At 35.8% G+C, this 23,140-nt stretch overlaps 1 protein-coding gene across 4 annotated transcripts in view; it reads left to right on the forward strand.

Annotated features, from left to right (window-relative positions):
* LOC137250770 (transmembrane protein 120 homolog) overlaps positions 1–23,140 on the forward strand; it is a 71,816-nt gene that overhangs the window by 37,097 nt on the left and 11,579 nt on the right. For all 4 annotated transcript variants that reach the window (XM_067784177.1, XM_067784178.1, XM_067784179.1 and 1 more), the window contains 3 exons: positions 7,926–8,055; positions 16,672–16,811; positions 21,900–22,117. In XM_067784177.1, the coding sequence (XP_067640278.1) occupies positions 7,926–8,055; positions 16,672–16,811; positions 21,900–22,117 (488 nt within the window). The remainder of the gene's footprint in view (positions 1–7,925; positions 8,056–16,671; positions 16,812–21,899; positions 22,118–23,140) is intronic.

Consider the following 23,140-nt stretch of genomic DNA (forward strand, 5'->3'; position numbering starts at 1 on the left):
CATCAACATTACAAGGTTTCGTCGAAGTCAACTTTGAACAGTCAAGTTCTTCGATTCGAGTGTTAACTAACTTAAAATCATATTTTATTGTGACTTTGCCTTTGTCGCGTTCAGTTTACAGCTACTCATTGCAGATCTCTGCTCTGTTTTAAAATAAAATTCCAACTTTCGCTTAGCTAGAATTCCATCCGAAAATCTGTAAAACAAAATCAAGTGCGCAGAAAAGTATGCAACATTTAGCGATAACAGCCTAACTTCTACGCTCATTGCATACACAAACAAAGCGAAGTTACCTGCGGTCTTTGCACTTAGGCTTTTATGCCAAGGTCTGCGCAAATATTTACCGATAACTCTTTTATCGATTAATTTATCGAATTCTCGCAAAGTAATTTTGCATTGTCATCGGAGTTATACATGCGTATGCGTGCAAAATTTCAGCTCAATCGGACACCGGGAAGTGTATCAAATTTAACTTGCAAGATTTTATTACAGACAACAGCCAAGTGAAACTAAAAGCTTATAATAACGATGGTGGGTACGGTAAGGTCAGGTTGAAATGGCCAGTCGATAAAGACCTCACACAGGCTGAATGTGTCCATTGTGTTACCAGAACTTGTTTGACGACCAAACGGAAAAGCCTCATCAGGTGCCAAGACTAATGTTATAGAATAAGTCCGACCTCTTGGCAAATACTAGACGTTTTCTAGAACCTTGCTTAATTGCTGCCTCGAGATCCGGCAACTCCGCCACCCCTAATAGTTGGAGTCTTGATCTGGTGAGCGTAGGACACGAACACAGAACGTGCTCAACCGTTTATTCCTTTAGCTCGCACTTCCTACATCTGCAGTTACTGACGAGGCCTAACATATAAGCGATATGAGCCTTTAGTCTTCTCTCTTCAGCGATATGAGCCACTTTGTGAGTCTAATATCGTCAAGTTTGAACATGATCTTAAAAATTTCGCAGCCCCGCGCTTCTGTCCACGCCTTTCCTGCTTGATGGATCATATGCAACTGCTGTCTCCTTTTGATTTCTCCTAAAAGTATTGGGACATCTGACTTCTATTCCTTTATGATCGGAAATCTATTATAGATGAATGCACCGGCTTGGGCGAACTTTTTCCAATGCTTCTTTGCATGCCAGAACACTTATTGATGAAGCCCTGTGTGAGATAATTGCCTTAATAGCCGCCTGACTACCAATATATATATTGGCGCGACTGCAGCTTATGCACGCTTCCTCCAGAATTTTTGCTGCTTTTTCCACGGCTACAATTTTCGCCTGAAAGACACTGCAGTCATCTGACAGCCTGTAGGATCTACTTATTTCTCGATCGACATAGTAAACAGCAGTAATTTGGAACCATCCGTATACACGTGTATAGTATTTTCTGCCCTTTCTGAAATCTGGCACCAACTCTCCGGCTCAACTGTAGCCCCAAGGTCTCTTTCGAAGCTCAGGCAAGGACCATATATTCCGTTTGCCCGAAATTAGATGGCGCTATACTGCTATGGCCAAACGGCCTTAAGCCTTGTTGCAGTTGCTAACGCGATATTTTTGCAATGCTGTTGACGGGGTAGGTTTTAGGGCTCCCGTAATACTAATTATTGATTATCTGCATACGCCACCAATAAGAGATTTTGGGTGATAGGCCGTGCATCTTGCATGCATACAGTATCGCTGAGGCTTTCTTCGCTCTCTCTTCCACGTGGAGATTCCACGAGAACTATGTAGGATGACTTCTAGATATTTTGTGCTACATTTTAGGGTTACCCCTAAAAGCTTAGGCTTTGTCCAAATAGGGACCTTATATTTCCTAGTAAATAATACTAGATCGGGTTTTTCCGTGTTGACGGTAAACCCAACTCCAGATGCCCAGGAATGTACATACCAAAGTGCCTGATCCATCCGAGAGTTGATTGTTGTTAGGCATCTGCCGCTTATGACGTCATTTGCATATGTCGTAAGTTTTACTGGCCATCCTTCAAACCACGTAAGCAATTGGTTTACAACCAGCGTCAACAGTATGGGTGATATAACCTTACCCTGCGGCGTTCCTCAGATTATTCCGTTTTGGTACGACTATTTATATACCTTAAAGTGGAATTTGATCGATCAAATAACATATTGTAACGTTAAACTGCAGATGTGAAATTTGTGACATCAAAAGTATTTTAAATCAACAATGGCATGTGCTAGTTATAAACTATATATTTGTTTTGAAATCACTACGCGTTTTATTGTTTTTAATTTATAAAGAGTAAACATTAAAATGCTTTGTCATCGACTAACCGTTCAATGTTCAATTTACATATAAAAGGAGGAGAGGAGTAATCACAATTAAATTTTTTGTCATCACAAAAGATAATGAATTACAAATACATACGTCATTTATGCAAATTTACTTAGTTATGTTTAATAATATTTGCAAAAACTAGGTAATAACTACCCAATAAACATTTGAGCTTGAGTGACATTAGAGCTCAAGTTGATAACTAGCATACTTATCAAACCTCAAGCGTTGTTTCTCAAGATTGGCTTAATATGGAAAAAGATAGTTCTTAACTTGTACTCAAGTCTGATTCGCTTATTGGGCTCAATTGTAAGATTACAATACTGCATTATTTTAATGAAAGTAAAGTGAAACACGCATAAATTAATTTAAATTTATAACTTTTAATTAATGTTACCAAACACTTAGTTGTTTCTACACAATAAACAGCTGTTGGCTTTGATCGTGCCATTTTGGAACACATTTTTAAATGCAGCTTCATCTCAATTAGATATCCATATTGGAATATTGACTGCAGAAATGTTCTGGATATAGGTCTGACTATCAATTTCTCAAAATTTGTTTAAGGGTAGAGAAAAGTTTGAGAACGAGAGATCAGTTCGAGAACAATAAATTCCCAAAATAGTTATCCAGGCTTCGACAAACATACTGTTCTTAAGTAGATATCCATCATCATACTCTCAATATTCTTCAACCTTCTTGTTCCCACCCTCATTCTTCATTATCCAACCTTTGAGATAATTTGTGAAAGTTATAGTTCTTATGTTGATCTCCATCATCATTCTCAAGTCATTCTCCAATCCTGGAGAATTTTATTGTTCTCAAATCTTTATCCATCACTTTTCTCTAGTTGTTATCCCATATTGGATATCGGCTTTAGGTGAAGTTGAAAATAAAAATTGTCTCCAAGATGGCACTACCAAAGCCAACAGCTGTTTATTGCGCAGAAATAAACAAGTGGTTGGTAGCATCAATGAGGCATTGTAAATTAAAAATAATTAATAATTCATTAATTAATTAATTTTTTATGTTATTTTCATGAAAGTACTGCAGCATTGAAATCTTCAATTTTAGTCCATATAAAAAATTTACTCTTTGTTGAGAACGCTAAAAAAAAAATAAATCCCTCGTTAGAAAATTCGAAAAAGTTATTAGCTGAAATGAACTGTACAATCGAAACTCACGCTGAGTATATAAGGTTCGGTTGCTCCCGAACTTAGTAGACACCCTTACTTGTTTTAAAAATAAGTTTAAAAAAAATTGAACTTTAACACGTACATCGTTATTGGCAGCTAAGCTTCAATGAATGTGTAGCGAGTTTTGTTATTATTAAATTTAATTACTTTTCATGACAACAAAAATAATCAACAAAACAGTAATTCAATATTTAAACTGATTTAATGAACCAGCACGCAATGAGTGTGTGAAATTTGTTTGCTATGACGTGCCTGAAACAGAACTACAGATCATAGGAGATTAAAGAATGTAAACATTCTTAGCGATAACTGACTTTCGTTTGAAACAATCAAACCATCTCTTTTTCCATTTAATTTGGGAAACTTAATTTTCGCTGGTAGAACACTTTTTGGGTTCGAAAATTTCGTATTTATTTTCGGCAGAAGACTTGACTATATATCACTATTGGAACGGATTTCCATCATTCCTTGTCAAAATTTTGTTTGTAGACAAACCGGTTTCGGTGTTATTGTACTGAAGATGGCACAACACCGAAACCGCAGGGTAGAAAAACAGAAAACAGTTGAAGAATATCTGTTAAAACTCAGGGATCTATAGGATCCAATTAGCAGCAGACTTGTAAAATGTGTTAATAGTCGTGTGTTTTTAACAGTATATACATCTACATTTGCAACTAAAAAACGCTCATGGAGGGTTGCACAAAGTAGTAGTGTATGAAGAGATAGGACCTTTTAGGTCATAGTGTATAACGCATACCAAAATTGCAAGTGTAAAATAGTGCAGACACACACTTTTTAGTACTAAATTTATACGCAAGAATTTCATAAGAGTAGATAAAGTTATGCACTTAGCAGTCCATATAAAGATTAAGAGCATAAGTATATACATGTAAAAACACACCTAATATACCAATTTGAAAAATTTGAATGTGAAATGGGGTTTGGCTATGCCGTTGAGAACTCCTCCATGCTCTCGCCAAAATGTGATTACGTTGTAACACAGCAGAGGGAAATGGAGCTGTAGTGGGGAGTGGGGTCGCTATAGCATAATCAGATTAAGTGATCAGTGAAGTTTACAGCATATGCCCACCAAGTAATCCTGCAGAAACCCAGCGTATCTCTCAGAGCAATCGATATTCGCAAACATTTTTTCAAAGGCTGTAGCCCTCGTTGTGCGATAGATTTTGAAAGCTCTAACTAAAAGCTACTTCAAATGAAATCTAGACCTTAAAAGGCGTGGTCATGTAAATAAGTAGAGATGTGGCTGTAGAGAAATAACATTGGAATCGTTATTAAAAATTTAAATTGAAGCTTTCTCTTAATTTTAAAAACCGATCGACTTCGCCGTTCGATATACGGTCATTGGCTTCCTCAATAAAGATGTCAATCTAGCCACCTGCCTATCCTGATCAAAAAAGCTAAAGGCCAAACGATCATCGCTTGATTTACTACTACCATTTTAATGGATGCTCATGTGATTTGGAAAACACTATGCCTTGCATATTCTGTTCGAAATCGGTTTAAAACCATGTTGACATGGCATTTTTGTCCATTGCGAATGCTGTCGGTGAGTTCCTGAAAGTTCGTCTAACAAGATACTCCTAGTTTGTTTTCATCAAAACACTTGATTTTCCATATGGGCTTAAGTGGAAGCGAAAGATCTGCCTTTCTTCGATCTCTACAGTCTAGAAAAACCGCGTGCTTGGAATTCTGAACTTTCTTGTCTTTTTATACTCAGCTTAGCAGAGCTCACAGATTATATTAATTTTATTCGCATAACGATACCCCGTAACGGCATAAACTAATCGAGATAGATAATCCCCCTTATTGCGAGTGGAGTACAATCGACTATTTGTCGATTCCATCTTTTTCATTCAATTTTGTTATTATGCAAGTTAATCGCCAAATCTTTGAACTATTGAAACAATTATCTTGTACGAAACCGATTTTGATATTTTTTTAATATTTCGATTCATATAAGATACTTTTTATCCATTATAAAGATAATCGATTAACGCTCAACGATCGACTGTCGACTGCGATCGACACTCGCAATAGGGGGGATAGACATCTATATATCAAAATTATCTGGGCGAAAAAAAATTCATTTAGCCATGTCCGTCCGTCCGTCCGTCCGTCTATCCGTAAACACGATAACTTGAGTAAATTTTGATGTATCTTAGTGAAATTTGGTATGTAAGCTCCTGGGCACTCATCTCAGATCGCTATTTAAAATGAACGAAATCGGACTATAACCACACCCACTTTTTCGATATCGAAAATTTCGAAAAACCGAAAAAGTGCGATAATTCATTACAAAAGACGTATAAAGCGATGAAACTTGGTAGATGGGTTGACCTTGTGAGCAGAATGGAAAATTAGTAAAATTTTGGACAATGGGCGTGGCACCGCCCACTTTTAAAAGAAGTTAATTTAAAAGTTTTGCAAGCTGTACTTTGCCAGTCGTTGAAGATATAATGATGAAATTTGGCAGGAGCGTTACTCCTATTACTATATGTGTTCTAAATAAAAATTAGCTAAATCGGATGGCGAACACGCCACTTTAAAAAACCATTTAAAAGTCAATTTTTAACAAAAAAAAAAAGAATATCTTTACAGTATGTAACTAAATTATGTCAACATTCAACTCCAACATTTGTCTCAGCTGAGTATGTAATGTTTGGTTACTTCCGAACTTAGCCTTCCTTACTTGTTTTAATTTTTTTTTTAACTATTTGAATTCCTAATTTGGTCTGCTGTAAATTTCACATCATAGTTTTTTTTTGTGCAACACACATTGAGGTACATACATACATATGTACATATGAATAAATTTGTTTTGCCATTCATTGGGCAAAGTTGTATTTAATTGCTTCCAATTACAAACAACCGGCATCACGGCTGTAGTCGTTCAATCTAGTCCAATTTTATTCAAAACTGTTTCTAATGTAGCTGCTTATCAAATTCGATATCTCACAAAAAAATTGTACGTACTTTGACCGAGCGTTGTCGATGCGCCCGGCTATTGATTCGATTTCTGCACGTAAATTAAAATTGTATCGTAAACTTGGTTGGGCCATTAGAAACAAAAACAAAAATATTATAACTTTTATTGCAGTTGGTCGATAAGATTGTGTACATACATATGTACATTTGCAACAACAAAGAAGCAAACTAAAATACTTAAATTTCTATAAGTTAAATGTAGCCATTTTTTTATTATCGAGTTTTAAACCCATACTTGTTTATTATTACTAGTACTAGAGATATATGTGGGATGGGGTTATCATCTCCAGGCTGCAATCAGAACTGCCACGGAATGTCTCCTTATGACCCCTGAACACCGCCTACATAGTGAGGCCAACATACTCAACGTTAAAGAGTACAACGAAATACTAACAGGTAGTTTTTGCTAAACTGGCACAAACCAGTAGAGCAGTTTGATCCAGACAATCGGTAAACGCATTTGCCGGGACGCGCCCGGTGAACCATGTTATCAATATACAATAACCTACTCAAGAAGCACACTACCAAGGGAGACACGGGTCACGCCAGCTTCGTTCTGGATACTGTAAAAGGTTAAACTCTTGCTTGTCCAGAATCAACCCCAACATACGTAATGTATGTCCTACATGCGATATGTCCCCACACGACACCAAACATCTTTTCAAATGTAATGTGGAACCTACGGCTCTAACATCAATCTCCCTATGGTCCGCCCCTATTGAAATTGCCAGTTTCTTTGGACTCCCGTTGATGACAATTTGTTAGTGCTCGTACTCATTGAATGGGGCGAAGCACTGTTATCACAGCAACAACATGGGAGATCGGTATGGGTTAAAACAGCTGGTCCATTTTTAAAATGACAGAGTAATATCGAAAGGATCCTTAAACATGGAGAGTATAACTTACCCAACTTTTAAAAACTCACAAAATTGAGCCTTGTCGGTAGAAAGATCAAAACGTTATTCCGTGAGAGTAATTTCTTCGTTAGATGGATACTGATGGTGCCCGCGAATAGCCTATTCAGCCAGTCGAGGAAATGTTTAGGAACTGAATCACAATACCACAATTTTGTTTGGAACCGTAAGACCAATCTAATAAATTTGGGGAATGGAAGGTAGGAGCAGAAAACGGATGTAGAGATATACAGTATGTAATTTACGATTACCGCTCCCATTTCTTATAAATTTGTCAGAATTTAATATTTTCTGCTTCAATGACCTTTAAAATTGTTGCAAACGCCATTTAAAGACTGCATTGTTTTATTGTTGTTACGTATGTACTTAATGTTGCACTTTCGTAGTTTTTCGTTTATATCATTGCACATTTCAATTTTTTTTTATAAAAATACGTATATATTTATTTGAATTTGCTCTTTCCATTAAAAGCCCATAATTTTAATTGCTTCCGTTCTATTTTTTTCTTAATTATAGATGCAAAACACCTCAAACCCCTGACGAGAAAGAAAAAATAGAAGAATTGGAAAAAGACACATTGAAACGAAAAGCACAGATTCATGAAATAGAACAGTCACTGCCGGCTCAATCCGGACTATATCTTAAGGTAAGAATTTAGTTTTTGTTTGTTTAAATCAATTACCTTTAGAGGGGATACCAAACCAGGCTTGGGCATAGTGCACTTAAAACTCAGTTTTCACTAAAACTTTTCCCTATCACTGTAATTCACTAAAAAGAGAAAAAGAAATAAGTAAGGAAGGTTAAGTTCGGGTGTAACCGAACATTACATACTCAGTTGAGAGCTATGGTGACAACATAAGGGAAAATAACCATGTAGGAAAATGAACCGAGGGAAACCCTGGAATGTGTTTGTATGACATGTGTATCAAATGAAAGGCATTAAAGAGTATTTTATGAGGGAGTGGGCCATAGTTATATAGGTGGACGCCATTTAGGGATATAGCCATAAAGGTGGATCAGGGTTGACTCTAGAATGCGTTTGTACGATATGGGTATCAAATGAAAGGTGTTAATGAGTATTTTAAAAGGGAGTAATCCTTAGTTCCATAGGTGGACGCCGTTTCGAGATATCTCAACAAAGGTGGACCAGGGGTGACCCTAGAATTTGTTTGTACAATATGAGCATCAAACGAATGGTGTTAATGAGTATTTTAAAAGGGAGTGGGCCTTAGTTCTATATGTGGATGCCGTTTCGAAATATCGCCATAAAGGTGGACCAGGGGTGACTCTAGAATGTGTTTGTACGATATGGGTATCAAATTAAAGGTATTAATGAGGGTTTTAAAAGGGAGTGGTGGTTGTTGTATAGGTGGTCGCATTTTCGAGATATCGCCATAAAGGTGGACCAGGGGTGACCCTAGAATTTGTTTGTATAATATGGGTATCAAAAGAAAGGTGTTAATGATTATTTTAAAAGGGAGTAATCCTTAGTTCCATAGGTGGACGCCGTTTCGAGATATCGCCATAAAGGTGGACCAGGGGTGACTCTAGAATGTGTTTGTACGATATGGGTATCAAATTAAAGGTATTAATGAGGGTTTTAAAAGGGAGTGGTGGTTGTTGTATAGGTGGTCGCATTTTCGAGATATCGCCATAAAGGTGGACCAGGGGTGACCCTAGAATTTGTTTGTATAATATGGGTATCAAAAGAAAGGTGTTAATGATTATTTTAAAAGGGAGTAATCCTTAGTTCCATAGGTGGACGCCGTTTCGAGATATCGCCATAAAGGTGGACCAGGGGTGACCCTAAAATTTGTTTGTACAATATGGGTATCAAAAGAAAGGTGTTAATGAGTATTTTAAAAGGGAGTAATCCTTAGTTCCATAGGTGGACGCCGTTTCGAAATATCGCCATAAAGGTGGACCAGGGGTGACCCTAGAATTTGTTTGTACAATACGGGCATCAAACGAAAGGTGTTAATGAGTATTTTAAGAGGGAGTGGACCTTAGTTCTATAGGTGGACGCCGTTTCGAAATATCGCCATAAAGGTGGACCAGGGGTGACTCTAGAACGTGTTTGTACGATATTAATACCATTAAATTAATGAGGGTTTTAAAAGAGAGTGGTGGTTGTTGTATAGGTGGTCGCATTTTCGAGATATCGCCATAAAGGTGGACCAGGGGTGACACTAGAATTTGTTTGTATAATATGGGTATCAAAAGAAAGGTGTTAATGAGTATTTTAAAAGGGAGTAATCCTTAGTTCCATAGGTGGACGCCGTTTCGAGATATCGCCATAACGGTGGAGCAGGGGTGACCCTAGAATTCTTTTGTACAATATGGGTATCAAATGAAAGGTGTTAATGAGTATTTTTAAAAGGGAGTGTGCCTTCGTTATATAGGTGTTCGCCTTTTCGAGATATCGCCATAAAGGTGGTCCAGGGGTGACTTTAGAATATGTTTGTAAGATATGGGTATCAAACGAAAGGTGTTAATGAGTACTTTAAAAGGGCGTGAGGCTTAGTTCTATAGGTGGACGCCTTTTCGAGATATCGCCATAAAGGTGGACCAGGGGTGACTCTAGAATGAGTTTGTACGATATGGGTATCAAATTAAAGGTATTAATGAGAGTTTTAAAAGGGAGTGGTGGTAGTTGTATATGTGAAGGCGTTTTCCAGATATCGACCAAAATGTGGACCAGGGTGACCCAGAACATCATCTGTTGGATACCGCTAATTTATTTATATATGTAGTAACTGCCAAGATTTTAAGGGTTTTTTATTTCGCCCTGCAGAACTTTTTAATTTTTTCTACTTAATATGGTAGGTGTCACGACCATTTTATAAAGTTTTTTCTAAAGTTATATTTCGCGTCAATAAAACAATCCGATTACCTTACCATGTTTCATCCCTTTTTTCGTATTTGGTATAGAATTATGGCATTTTTTTCATTTTTCGTAATTTTCGATATCGAAAAAGTGGGCGTGGTCATAGTCGGATTTCGTTCATTTTTCATACCAAGATAAAGTGAGTTCAAGTAAGCACGTGAACCAAATTCATTAAAGATATGTCGATTTTTGCTCAAGTTATCGTGTTAACGGCCATGCGGAAGGACAGACGGACGACTGTGTATAAAAACTGGGCGTGGCATCAACCGATTTCGCCCATTTTCACAGAAAACAGTTAACGTCATAGAATCTATGCCCCTACCAAATTTCAAAAGGATTGGTTAATTTTTGTTCGACTTATGGCGTTAAAAGTATCCTAGACAAATTAAATGAAAAAGGTCGGAGCCACGCCCATTTTGAAAATTTCTTTTATTTTTGTATTATGTTGCACTATATCATTACTGGAGTTGAATGTTGACATAATTTACTTATATACTGTAAAGATATTAAATTTTTTGTTAAAATTTTACTTTAAAAAAAAATTTTTTTTAAAAGTGGGCGTGGTCCTTCTCCGATTTTGCTAATTTTTATTAAGCGTACATATAGTAATAGCAGTAACGTTCCTGCCAAATTTCATCATGATATCTTCAACGACTGCCAAATTACAGCTTGCAAAAGTTTTAAATTACCTTCTTTTAAAAGTGGGCGGTGCCACGCCCATTGTCCAAAATTTTACTAATTTTCTATTCTGCGTCATAAGATCAACTCATCTACCAAGTTTCGTCGCTTTATCTGTCTTTTGTAATGAATTATCGCACTTTTTCGGTTTTTCGAAATTTTCGATATCGAAAAAGTGGGCGTGGTTATAGTCCGATATCGTTCATTTTAAATAGCGATCTGAGATGAGTGCTCAGGAACCTACATTCCAAATTTCATCAAGATACCTCAAAATTTACTCAAGTTATCGTGTTAACGGACGGACATGGCTCAATCAAATTGTTTTTCGATCCTGATTATTTTGATATATGGAAGTCTATATCTATCTCGATTCCTTTATATATGTACAACCAACCGTTATCCAATCAAACTTAATATACTCTGTGAGCTCTGCTCAACTGAGTATAAAAAGTGGTATGGTAATATAAACTAATATCTCCGGTACGAGTCAAAATATATTAAACGCATTTTGAAAATGGGCGTGTTCCGCCCCTGGTTTTGATAGTGCCAAATATTTTTTGTGAAAGTGCATTATTTTAGTGAAATTTTTTTAACGCATTTATTAATACTAGAGTTCGCCTAGTAGTTCAAATTCAACCACTACAGTGGTCACTAAGTATACCACATACAACAATAACACACCGCAATTTTTCCTCTCCCTGCTTTCCTTTCTTTTCCTTTCCTTTACTTTCATTTTATTTGTTTTAATTTCCTTTCCCTTCCTTTCCTTCCTTCCTTTCCTTTTTTCCTTTTATTTTCTTTTCCCTTTATTTTCTATTCTATTCTATTCTACTCTATTCTATTCTATTCTATTCTATTCTATTCTATTCTATTCTATTCTATTCTATTCTATTCTATTCTATTCTATTCTATTATATTCTATTCTATTCTATTCTATTCTATTCTATTCTATTCTGTTCTATTCTATTCTATTATATTCTATTCTATTCTGATCTATTCTATTCTGATCTATTCTATTCTATCCTATCCTATTCTATTCTATTCTATTCCATTCCATTCTGTTCTATTCTATTCCATTCCATTCTATTCTATTCTATTCTATTCTACTCCATTCTATTCTTTTCTACTCCTTTCTATTCTATTCTATTCTATTCTATTCTATTCTATTCTATTGTGTCCTATTCTATTCTATCCCATTCTATTCTATTCTATTCTATTCTATTCTATTCTATTCTATTCTATTCTATTCTATTCTATTCTATTCTATTCTATTCTATTCTATTCTATTCTATTCTATCCTATTCTGTTCTATTCTATTCTATTCTATTCTTCTCTATTCTATTCTATTCTATTCTATTCTATTCTATTCTATTCTATTCTATTCTATTCTATTCTATTCTATTCTATTCTATCCTATTCTATTCTATTCTATTCTATTCTATTATATTCTATTCTATTCTATTCTATTCTATTCTATTCTATTCTTTTCTTTTCTTTCTTTTCCGTTCCTTTAATTTCTTCTCGTTTCCCTTCCTTTCTTCCTTTTCTTTTCTTTCCTTTTATTTTCTTTTCCCTTTATTTTCTTTTCTATTCCATTCTATTCTACTCCATTCTACTCCATTCTATTCTATTCTATTCTATTCTGTTCTATTCTATTCCATTCTATTCTATTCTATTCTTTTCTTTCTTTTGCGTTCCTTTATTTTCTTCTCTTTTCCCTTCATTTCCTTTCCTTTCTTTTCCCTTGCTTTCCTTTCTGTTCCTTTCATTGCCTTTCCTTCCTTTTTGTTCCCTTTTCTTTTCTTTCCTTTTATTTTCCTATTTTCTTACCTTTCCTTTTCTTTTCTTTCCTTTTTTTTATTTTTTTATTTCCGTTTACTTTCCTGTCCTTTCCCTTCATTTCCTTTGCTTTCCTTTTTTTCCCTTGCCTTCAAATCTCCTTTTTTATTTTCTCTCATTTCGTTTTTTATAATTATATTATTATATTAATATTTTTATTTTATTTTTTTGTTGTTATATCGGCCTACTGATTTTAAGATCGCGGGTTCGAATCGAGCTCAAGGCCTAACAATAATTTTTTATCATTATTATTGTTATGATAAATTTTTTCTTAATTGAAAAAATTTTTAAATTAGAATAGAAGAAAGAAAAAATTTTAGACAACTGCCAAAGCTCATTGTATAGATCCATTTCGGGAACTGCTAAATTCCTTCATCGGCAACTTTTAGGCGCCGCTGCTATAACCATTCAGCCACCACAGCGGTTTTTTGTTTGTCTTCATTAATCCTACTTTTATTCTGGTTTGTGCCAATTGATATTCACACAACTGCGACATCTGTTGCAGAATAGCTGTGAAAATTGGACTTTTTTTTTGTTGGCAATGCTGCCATAGTGTCATTTTATTGACACTTTTTTTCCCCGTGCTCTGGGATGTATTAACAATTTTTGTTGTTATATCGGCCTACTGATTTTAAGATCGCGGGTTCGAATCGAGCTCAAGGCCTAACAATACTTTTTTATCATTATTATTGTTATGATAAATTTTTTCTTAATTGAAAAAATTTTTAAATTAGAATAGAAGAAAGAAAAAATTTTAGACAACTGCCAAAGCTCGTTGTATAGATCCATTTCGGGAACTGCTAAATTCCTTCATCGGCAACGTTTAGGCGCCGCTGCTATAACCATTCAGCCACCACAGCGGTTTTTTGTTTGTCTTCATTAATCCTACTTCTATTCTGTTCCCGAAATGGATCTATACAACGAGCTTTGGCAGTTACCTAAAAAATTTTTTCTTTCTTCTATTCTAATTTATAAATTTTTTCAATTAAGAAAAAATTTATCATAACAATAATAATGATAAAAAATTATTGTTAGGCCTTGAGCTCGATTCGAACCCGCGATCTTAAAATCAGTAGGCCGATATAACAACAAAAATTGTTAATACATCCCAGAGCACGGAGAAAAAAAGTGTCAATAAAATATGACACTATGGCAGCATTGCCAACAAAAAAAAAGTCCAATTTTCACAGCTATTCTGCAACAGATGTCGCAGTTGTGTGAATATCAATTGGCACAAACCAGAATAGAAGTAGGATTAATGAAGACAAACAAAAAACCGCTGTGGTGGCTGAATGGTTATAGCAGCGGCGCCTAAACGTTGCCGATGAAGGAATTCCCGAAATGGATCTATACAACGAGCTTTGGCAGTTGTCTAAAATTTTTTCTTTCTTCTATTCTAATTTAAAAATTTTTTCAATAAAGAAAAAATTTATCATAACAATAATAATGATAAAAAGTTATTGTTAGGCCTTGAGCTCGATTCGAACCCGCGATTTTTATTTTATTGTTATTACTTTTTTATTTTACTTTCTTTATTATTTATTCTTTTTTCTTTTATTTCATTTTATTTTATTTTACTTTAATTTGTTTATTTCGTTTTGTCTAAATTTACTTCATTTTATGTCAGTTTTATACCCATCTGTACTTGTACACAGGGTGTTATAACTATGATTGGATAACGGGTGGTTGTACAGGTATAAAAGAAGCGAGATAGATATAGACTTCCATATATCAATATCATCAGAATCGTAAAAAAATGTATTGATTAAGCCATGTCCGCCCGTCCGTTAATACGATAACTTGAGCAAATTTTGAGACATCTTACCAAATTCGGTATACGGGTTTATCTGAACCCCGAATAGATTAGTATTCAAAATGAACAAAATCGGACGATAACCATGCCCACTTTTTCGATATCGAAAATTTAGAAAAATGGAAAAATTGAGATAGTTCGAAAATCGAATACCGATAAGCTAATGGAATTTGGTAGGTGGATTGGTTTTATGACGCAAAACATAAATTCCAAAAAATTTTGGAATATGGGCGTGGCACCATCCACGTTTAGAAGATAGTTTAGAAGTTTAACAAGCCGCAAATGATATTACATTGAAATTTGGCAGAGACCCTATCCTTGCCAAATTATATAGACTGAGTGAAAATAGTCAAATCGGTTAAAGACCACACCCACTTTTATTAAAGGCTTAACCTTAACAAATTTTGTAATAACTCTATCGTATTTAACTAAATTTGATTGATAATCTACCTCCGTAGTGGTATGGTCGAGCTAAGATCAAAACTTAAACGCATTTTGAAAATGGGCGTGTTCTGCCCCTTTTCTTGTTACTCTTTCCAAAATAATTTTAATGCCATAAGTCGAAAAAAAATCTCCCAATCCGAACGAAATTTAGCATTTATTTTTTCTTCATAGCTACAAGTGTTGAACTGCATTTTTACCCGCTCAAGTTCGTTAGTAGTAGCCTCTGCATCCTTTTAGCTTCTTTTGAGAGAGAAAATAAGTTCAGAATAACAACAAATGTGCATTATTGCGCAGCCTTATAACACTATATGTGACCCGGTCTATGAAAAGGTGGCTTATGACTCAAAAAAAAATTACTACTACTAAGAAACTGAAGAAATGCATTGTTTATCTTTAACAACTGTTTCTCGCAATTTCTTTTTTGGGTCATAAGCCACCTTTTCATAGACCGGGTCACATATATTAAGCACACAAAGCAAACAAAAACAGCGTTTCAACTACACAGCTGGGTATGTAATGTTCGGTTTCACCCGAACTTAGACTTTCTTACTTGTGTTGTTTTTTTTGTAATTTATTAAATTTTGGTTTATTTTGTTTATATCATTTTGTCTAATTTTATTTTGTTTTTTTTTATTTTAGTTTGTTTAGTTTGACTTAATTTTATTTTTATTTATATTTAATATTTTCATATAAAACAACCCAACAGAGCAACAACCAACATATACTTAAATGCATAAACCTGAATAGTTTATCACGTGCTTTGTTGTTAATCAATCAATCATGAAAATTACACATTTCACACGTATAGAGTCTGTGCACTAATTTTGCTGTATTTATATTTTTTAAAAGGCCTGCAGTTCTCAGTAATTGTTTATACCTTAGAGTTATAGTTAGGATGCAAAAGGGGCGCGAAATTTTCAACTTGCCTATTTATATAGTATATATATATGTATTGTTAAAATGCCCAACCCTGTAAGAAATGTATATCTAGCATACCGGCTGACGTTGCTCTCCCCGAAAATTGTTTTGCCCACATTTAATCAGTGACCCTCTCTTCCCGCCATAACTATCTATCCCATTCTCATTTACACTATCTCAAATTCTTCGTCCTTTTTTCTGTCCTTCTCTCACTGCCTTTATCTTCATATTCATATCCTTATACTTTTTTCCTTTCCACTCCCACACCCACGCCAATACCCACGCCGACAGCCAACACAAATCCAATTCCCACTCCAATCTCACTACCTTTTCTATACCTACATCTGCTTCCACAGCTACTCCCATTCCGTCACTTACTCCCACTCCTCACTATCCGACTCTCACTTCAACCGCAATCCCACTTTCATTACCACTCCTTGCTCACCGCAATCTCCTTGTATTTTCCATATGTATGTGTTATTAATAAATACAGCAATTCTCAAGTGCTTGAAGCAATTATAATTCAAATAATATAATTTCTTTTATTTTTCAATGTTTGCTTGTTTACTTGCTTCTTTAACACGAAATTTAAGTCATATATATACAATGTATTACAGTTTCCATTAATTTTGTGAATTTTCCATTCTTATTATTTCTTTTTTAAATTTTTTTTTTTTTTGCAGATCATTCTTGGCGACGTTAACGTATCCATTTTGAACAGAAATGACAAAGTTCGCTATAAAGATGACTATGAAAAGTTTAAATTAATACTCAATGTAATTGGACTGATAATGGCGTTTCTCAATTTGATATTCAACTACCGGTAAGTAGTGGACGACGCACAAGGAAGTTCAAATGAATCATAACTATGTCGACTGTAGGTTAGCTCGTTGAATGACAGGAAATGCGTTTTACTTGGTTTGCTTTTGACTTTCATCATCCCACTTTGAAATTCATTTGAATGCTCTCTTCGAAGAAAGTCATGGTTCCGCTATTTTTTTACTTTTTATACTCAGCTGAGCAGAGCTCATAGAGTATATTAATTATTTTTGTATAACGGTGCCCCGTAACGGCATAAACTAATCGTGATAGATATAGACTTTTTATATATGAAAATGATCTGGGCGAAAAAAGAAATTCATTTAGCCATGTCCGTTTTGCACAATCGATCTGCACAAAGGTTGCAGTGCTTCCAGACCTGTTGATAATAACAGCCATTTCCGTCCGTCCGTCTGTCCGTGAACACGATAACTTGTGTAAAATTTATATCTTAATGAAATTTGGTACTTAAGTTCCTGGGCAGTCATCTCAGATCGCTATTTAAAATTAACGAAATCGGACTATAACCACGCCCACTTTTTCGATATCGAAAATTTCGATAAACCGAAAAAGTGCGATAATTTATTACCAAAGACGGATAAAGCGATGAAACTTGGTAGGTGGGTTGATCTTATGACGCAGAATAGAAAATTAGTAAAATTTTGGACAATTGGAGTGGCACCGCCGCCCACTTTTAAAAGAAGGTAATTTGAAAGTTTTGCAAGCTGTAATTTGGCAGCTGAGTATGTAATGTTCGGTTACACCCGAACTTAGCCTTCCTTACTTGTTTTCATTAATTTTTTAAAAGACTTTTATGTGAAAAGTAAAATTACACAAAAAATCCACACTTTGCACATATTAAAATGTCTTTAATTGTTCACTAATTGCATCGAATTTCTTCCAAAAATATTTGTTTAGCACCGATTTTGTTTTGTTTTGTTCAAAAAAGCAAATTTCCTGGCTCTAAAATATAAGAAGTCCTGTTGTTTTACTTTGTGTTTTGCATTTGTATCAAAGCAGTCAATCTTTCACGAGGGTCCAGCGATTTAAACTTGAAAACAAATTGTAAAGCCCACAATAAAAGTTCGGATTTAACTTTTATTTCCGGACTTTTATTTTTAAAAGTCTGAGTTTAACTAGTTCTATCGGGCTCAGGTAATATAAATCCGAAAATAATTTTTAACTTGATCCAAATATATTAAAAGTCCAAAATTAATAGTTTTGCAAGGAATTATATCATAAAAGGAATAACAGCTTCCGCCCCCGTTTTCATATAGATGCGTTCAACGCAATCTTATACATGACTTTAACATCGCCACAATCAGGTAAGAGGTTGCGTTTGTAAATATAAAAGAACTTCAGACTTAGCAATTTCGCTTATTTCGCTTATTTCGCTTTGCCCATTCACATACAAAATTTCGCAAAGCACTGTTATAAGCAATCTCACTATACAAGAAAAATGCTTGCTAACATATTTTGTCTGTTAATCATTTGTTAACATGCAGTTTATAATTGTGAAAAACGGTGGAAAATTATCAACGAACAAAAAAAATAATTTCACTTGTAAAGTGTGAAAGCACCCTTAGCCAAAGCAAATGACGCATTCTTCTTCTTATGCTTTTCTTGCAACAAAAGTTGAAAGTTGGCTATGTTTTCATGTGAGATGGCGCCTGTGTCGCACGATCTGCCGTTCTCCATAAAAATACGTGTAATATACTTATCATCCATAAGATTGCGTTAAACGCATCTATATGAAAAACTGCGTATGTGACGGAGCTTTTCAATTCAATTCTCATGCTCTCTCCACTTCAAAAATAATGTGCCGACAAAAGGCGTAACGGGTTTGATGAAGTTGCCCACTCGATCTTACTGTTGTAAACTTGACTGTTAAGGTTTTCCAACTGCTGTTCTCTTGCGTTGCTCAATGTCCTACCAAAATGGTATAGCACAAAATGTAATCTTTAGGGGCTGCTTATCTCGTTTAATTGGTGTTACATTTGGTTTGTCGCAAGGAAGCCATCTTGATCCTATTTTGTGTTTGTATGTATGTTGCTGTAACTCGTCAATGTTTGCGGATGACGTGAAGTTCCATATGCTTATCCACTCTTAGAATATAGATTATGAGATTAACTGGTGCAACTGAATAAATGCAAATCCATATGCTTTATTTGGAAACATATGCCGATGCACAGATACATCATTGATTTAGATGTTGCAATATCCTCTAAACTTGATTTTAAAGCTCATATTGAAAGTTGCGCGAACAGAGATTAAATTATTTTGGTATTTGTTAAACATTGATCTTAGGAATTTTACGACCCCTACATTACTCAAACGCATTTTGTCCCGCTAGTTAAACCAATCTTGGAACGTGTCTTAATTTTATGGAATCGGTTTTATCATAACCATTAGTTGCTTATTTTTGCAAGCGAGCATAAAGGTGTGGAATGAGCGTTTGACACTGAACGAAGTGTTAAAATTACCGGGAGTTGATGCCATCGAGATCGATGCAGGGATGCAATAAATAGCGAAAAAGGTGCGGAATTTCATATATGGGTTGCTGTGATGATACATTTTTTTGGACAAATTTAGTATGAAACAAGTAAGGAAGGTTAAGTTCGGGTGTAACCGAACATTAGATAATCAGCTGAGAGCTTTGGAGACAAATGTTGAAGTTGAATGTTGACATAATTTACTTATATAACTACTGTACAGATATTCATTTTTTTGTTAAAATTTGACTTAAATTTTTTTTTTTAAGTGGGTGTGGTCCTCATCCGATTTTGCTAATTTTTATTTAGAGCATATGTAATGCCGCTTTTACCTGCATCACAAGTATTCCCTACATGGACCCCACTGTAACCAATGCACTGTCCCCATTACATACGCCACCACTGTAACTGCTGGCTGCAAGCGAATGACAGGCATAGACAAATGCAAGTAATCACGGGAAAGCATTTCATTCGCACGCCGATCGCCTAGCTACGACTGCGTTTAATTCTCATCTTCTTCATATCCACTTATACTTAAGTAGAAATAATTTACATTTCATGGGCATCGAAAGCTCAACATTCAGCAAGGTAAAATCCGTACCCCATGTGTGTGAGCGGACGCCATTACCTTGCTTTGTACTTTCGATCCTGTGTGTAGTAGGTCACCTTGGTCGCTTTCTTTTTGTGTGTCGGGAGAATAGTGAGTGAGGAAATTTAATTTCCACCTCACAGTTTCCCCCCGGCACTGGTGCGTCGCCTACCCATTTACGGGAAGAAACCACCGAATAAATTGGGTTTTTGTAAATAAATTCCGGTTCACCGGAATCCACCAACTTGTCAGCTAGGGACGTGTATCGGTTTCACCAACCTTCGGTTGCTTGGAAATCGATCCAGCGATCCACCATCCGGTTCACCGGAATCCACCAATTTGCCAACCAGTGACGTGCATCGGTTTCACCAACCTTCGGTTGCTCGATCCAACGATCCACCTCCGTATTCGCCGACCCGACGGAATCCACCAAATTGTCACCCAACAACCTCCGGTTGTTTGGAAACCCATCCAACGGTCCACCTCCGTATTCACCGATCCGCCGGAATCCACCAATTTGTCAACCAACGACGTGTGTTGGTTTCACCAACCTTTGGTTGTTTGGAAACCGATCCAACGGTCCACCTCCGTATTCACCGATCCGCCGGACTCCACCAATTTGTCAACCAGCGACGTGTATCGGTTTCACCAATCTTCGGTTGTTTGGACACCGATCCAACGGTCCACCATGAGTATTCACCTATCTGCTAGAATCCGCCTGCCTGCCTGCCAACTGGTGACGATCATCAATTTCACCAACCTCCGGTTGTTTGGGAAATCAGTCCACCGATTCACCAACCTTCGGTTGCAGTCCACCTCCCGTACCTCGGCCAAGTCTACCTCTCTGCTACGGTGTGTGTTTGACCAAATACCAACAAAAAATTGACGTGTTCATTTCAAAAGGAAATAGGTGTCCTTTTTCGACTCTGGATTGGCTGAGTGCTACCCCAGCTTTCGACGAATCCCACCTTACACACACATATAGTAATAGGAGTAACGTTCCGTCCAAATTTCTCATGATATATTCAACGACTGCTAAAGTACACCCTGCAAAACTTTTAAATTAGCTTCTTTTAAAGTTGGGCGGTGCCACGCCCATGGTCCAAAATTTTACTAATTTTCTATTCTGCGTCATAAGGTCAACCCACCTACCCAAGTGTCATCGCTTTATCCGTCTTTGGTAATGATTTCGTTCATTTTAAATAGCGATCTGAGATGAGTGCCCAGGAACTTACATACCAAATTTCATTAAGATGCCTCGAAATTTACTCAAGTTATCGTGTTTACGGACAGACATGGCTAAATGAATTTCTTTTTTCACCCAGATCATTTTGATATTTAGAAGTATATATCTATCTCGATTAGTTTATGCCGTTACGGGGATCGTTATGCGAACAAAATTAATATACTCCTTGAGCTCTGATCAGTTGAGTATAATATGTGGTGCATTATATGGGCCTTTGTGCATAGCACCGAAAATGTGGGAATGACTGAAGTCCAGTGAACTTTTGATGCCTATTGATCACTCGCAAACGCATCTATTCCGACAAATTTATTCAACAATTAACACATCGCTTATAACATAAACTAAATTTTGCTTAATCCGGCATATCTTATTTCGATTATAAGAAAAGAAATGAGGAATTATAAACTTATTCTCTCCAACCTACAAACCAACTCACATTATTATGATCGGAATCTAGTCTATTCCAATATCAACAGCAATACAATTCTAAGTTTACGTATATGAACTAAGTTGTATATTCGTATATGTATCGGCAGTGTTTGCCAATCACTCCAAGTCTGTTTCTGCCAAGTCCCATTCCGCCAATTTGTAGGAAGAATTAAAACGAGCTCGACCCAAATTGGAAGAGAGAAGCTCGGCTTAAAAACTCTTCGTAGGTTATCGCGCCTTACATTTCTTTATTTTTAAGTTTTATGTTTAATTTTGTAAACTCTTAGCTAAGCTAAAAGATTTTACAATACACTTTTTTATTTCCTCTATTTCAAGGGCTCTCGAACTCGCCTACATTTTTCTACTAGTCTGGTATTACTGCACCCTCACTATCCGTGAATCAATACTCAAAGTAAATGGGTCGCGTATTAAAGGCTGGTGGCGGGCACATCATTTCATCTCAACTGCAGCCGAGGGGTTATTGTTAATTTGGCCTCAAGGCGAACATTGGCATCTTTTCCGCACACAATTTATGTACTTCAATGTTTATATAAGTAAGTAGGTGTAATATGCCATTACATATGAATTAAGCATATGCATTAAGCTGGGTTGATTTGCATGGACGAAAGTTAACCCATATCGCGCCATACAAATTTTCATTTGATTTTAAAATTTTCATGTATACCCTGTCCGACTCAAAATTATTCGCTAAAAACTTTGGCGATAACAGTTTTTTGAAAAAAAAAAAAATTTTTTTTTGGGTTTTGAGGAGTGTTTTGGTGAAAAAATTTATTTTTTCGCCATTTTTTTTAAGGGTTTCTTCAGAAACGTGCTAAAGTGTTGCCGATGAAAACGAATTTGTCTCATAGTTCCTATCCCACTTAAGATTATGCGATAAAAACGTTGGCATTAACAGTTAAAAAAAAATTTTTTTTTTTGGTTTTTGGGATTTGTTTTGGTAGAAATCGATTTTTTTCATTTTCAAGGCTCCAAATCATTTTTTATGTATATGTTTCCGTTAGACCCACCAATAAGTATACCAAAATGATCAGGGGACGAGCTAAGTTGATTTAGGCATGTCCGTCCATCCGTCTGTCCGTCTGTCCGTTTGTTTGAACGCAAACTAGTCCCTCAATTTTTGAGATATCTTGATGAAATTTGGTAAGCAGGCATATTTCGATAGGGGATTTGACATTTGTCGGAATCGACCGGATTGGACCACTATAGCATATACCTCCCATACAATCGATTGTTCAATAAGAGGGTTTTCGCCATTTCTGCCCCATTTTTGCCTCATTTTAACAGCTAGCAACATCAAACTTTACCACAAGCTTACGTATTGGGCATAGATTGTTGTCTGAAAAAATCATCAATATCGGACATATTTATAATATGTATCCCATACTACAGCCATCTATGCCCAATACGTAAGCTTGTGGTAAAATTTGATGTTGCTAGCTGTTAAAATGAGGCAGAAATTGCGAAAACCCTCTTATTGAACAATCGATTGTATGGGAGGTATATGCTATAGTGGTCCGATCCGGTCGATTCCGACAAATGTAAAATCCCCCATCAAA

This window comes from Eurosta solidaginis, chromosome 4 (assembly GCF_040869045.1).
Source record: "Eurosta solidaginis isolate ZX-2024a chromosome 4, ASM4086904v1, whole genome shotgun sequence".
NCBI classification, from domain to species: Eukaryota; Metazoa; Arthropoda; class Insecta; order Diptera; family Tephritidae; genus Eurosta; species Eurosta solidaginis.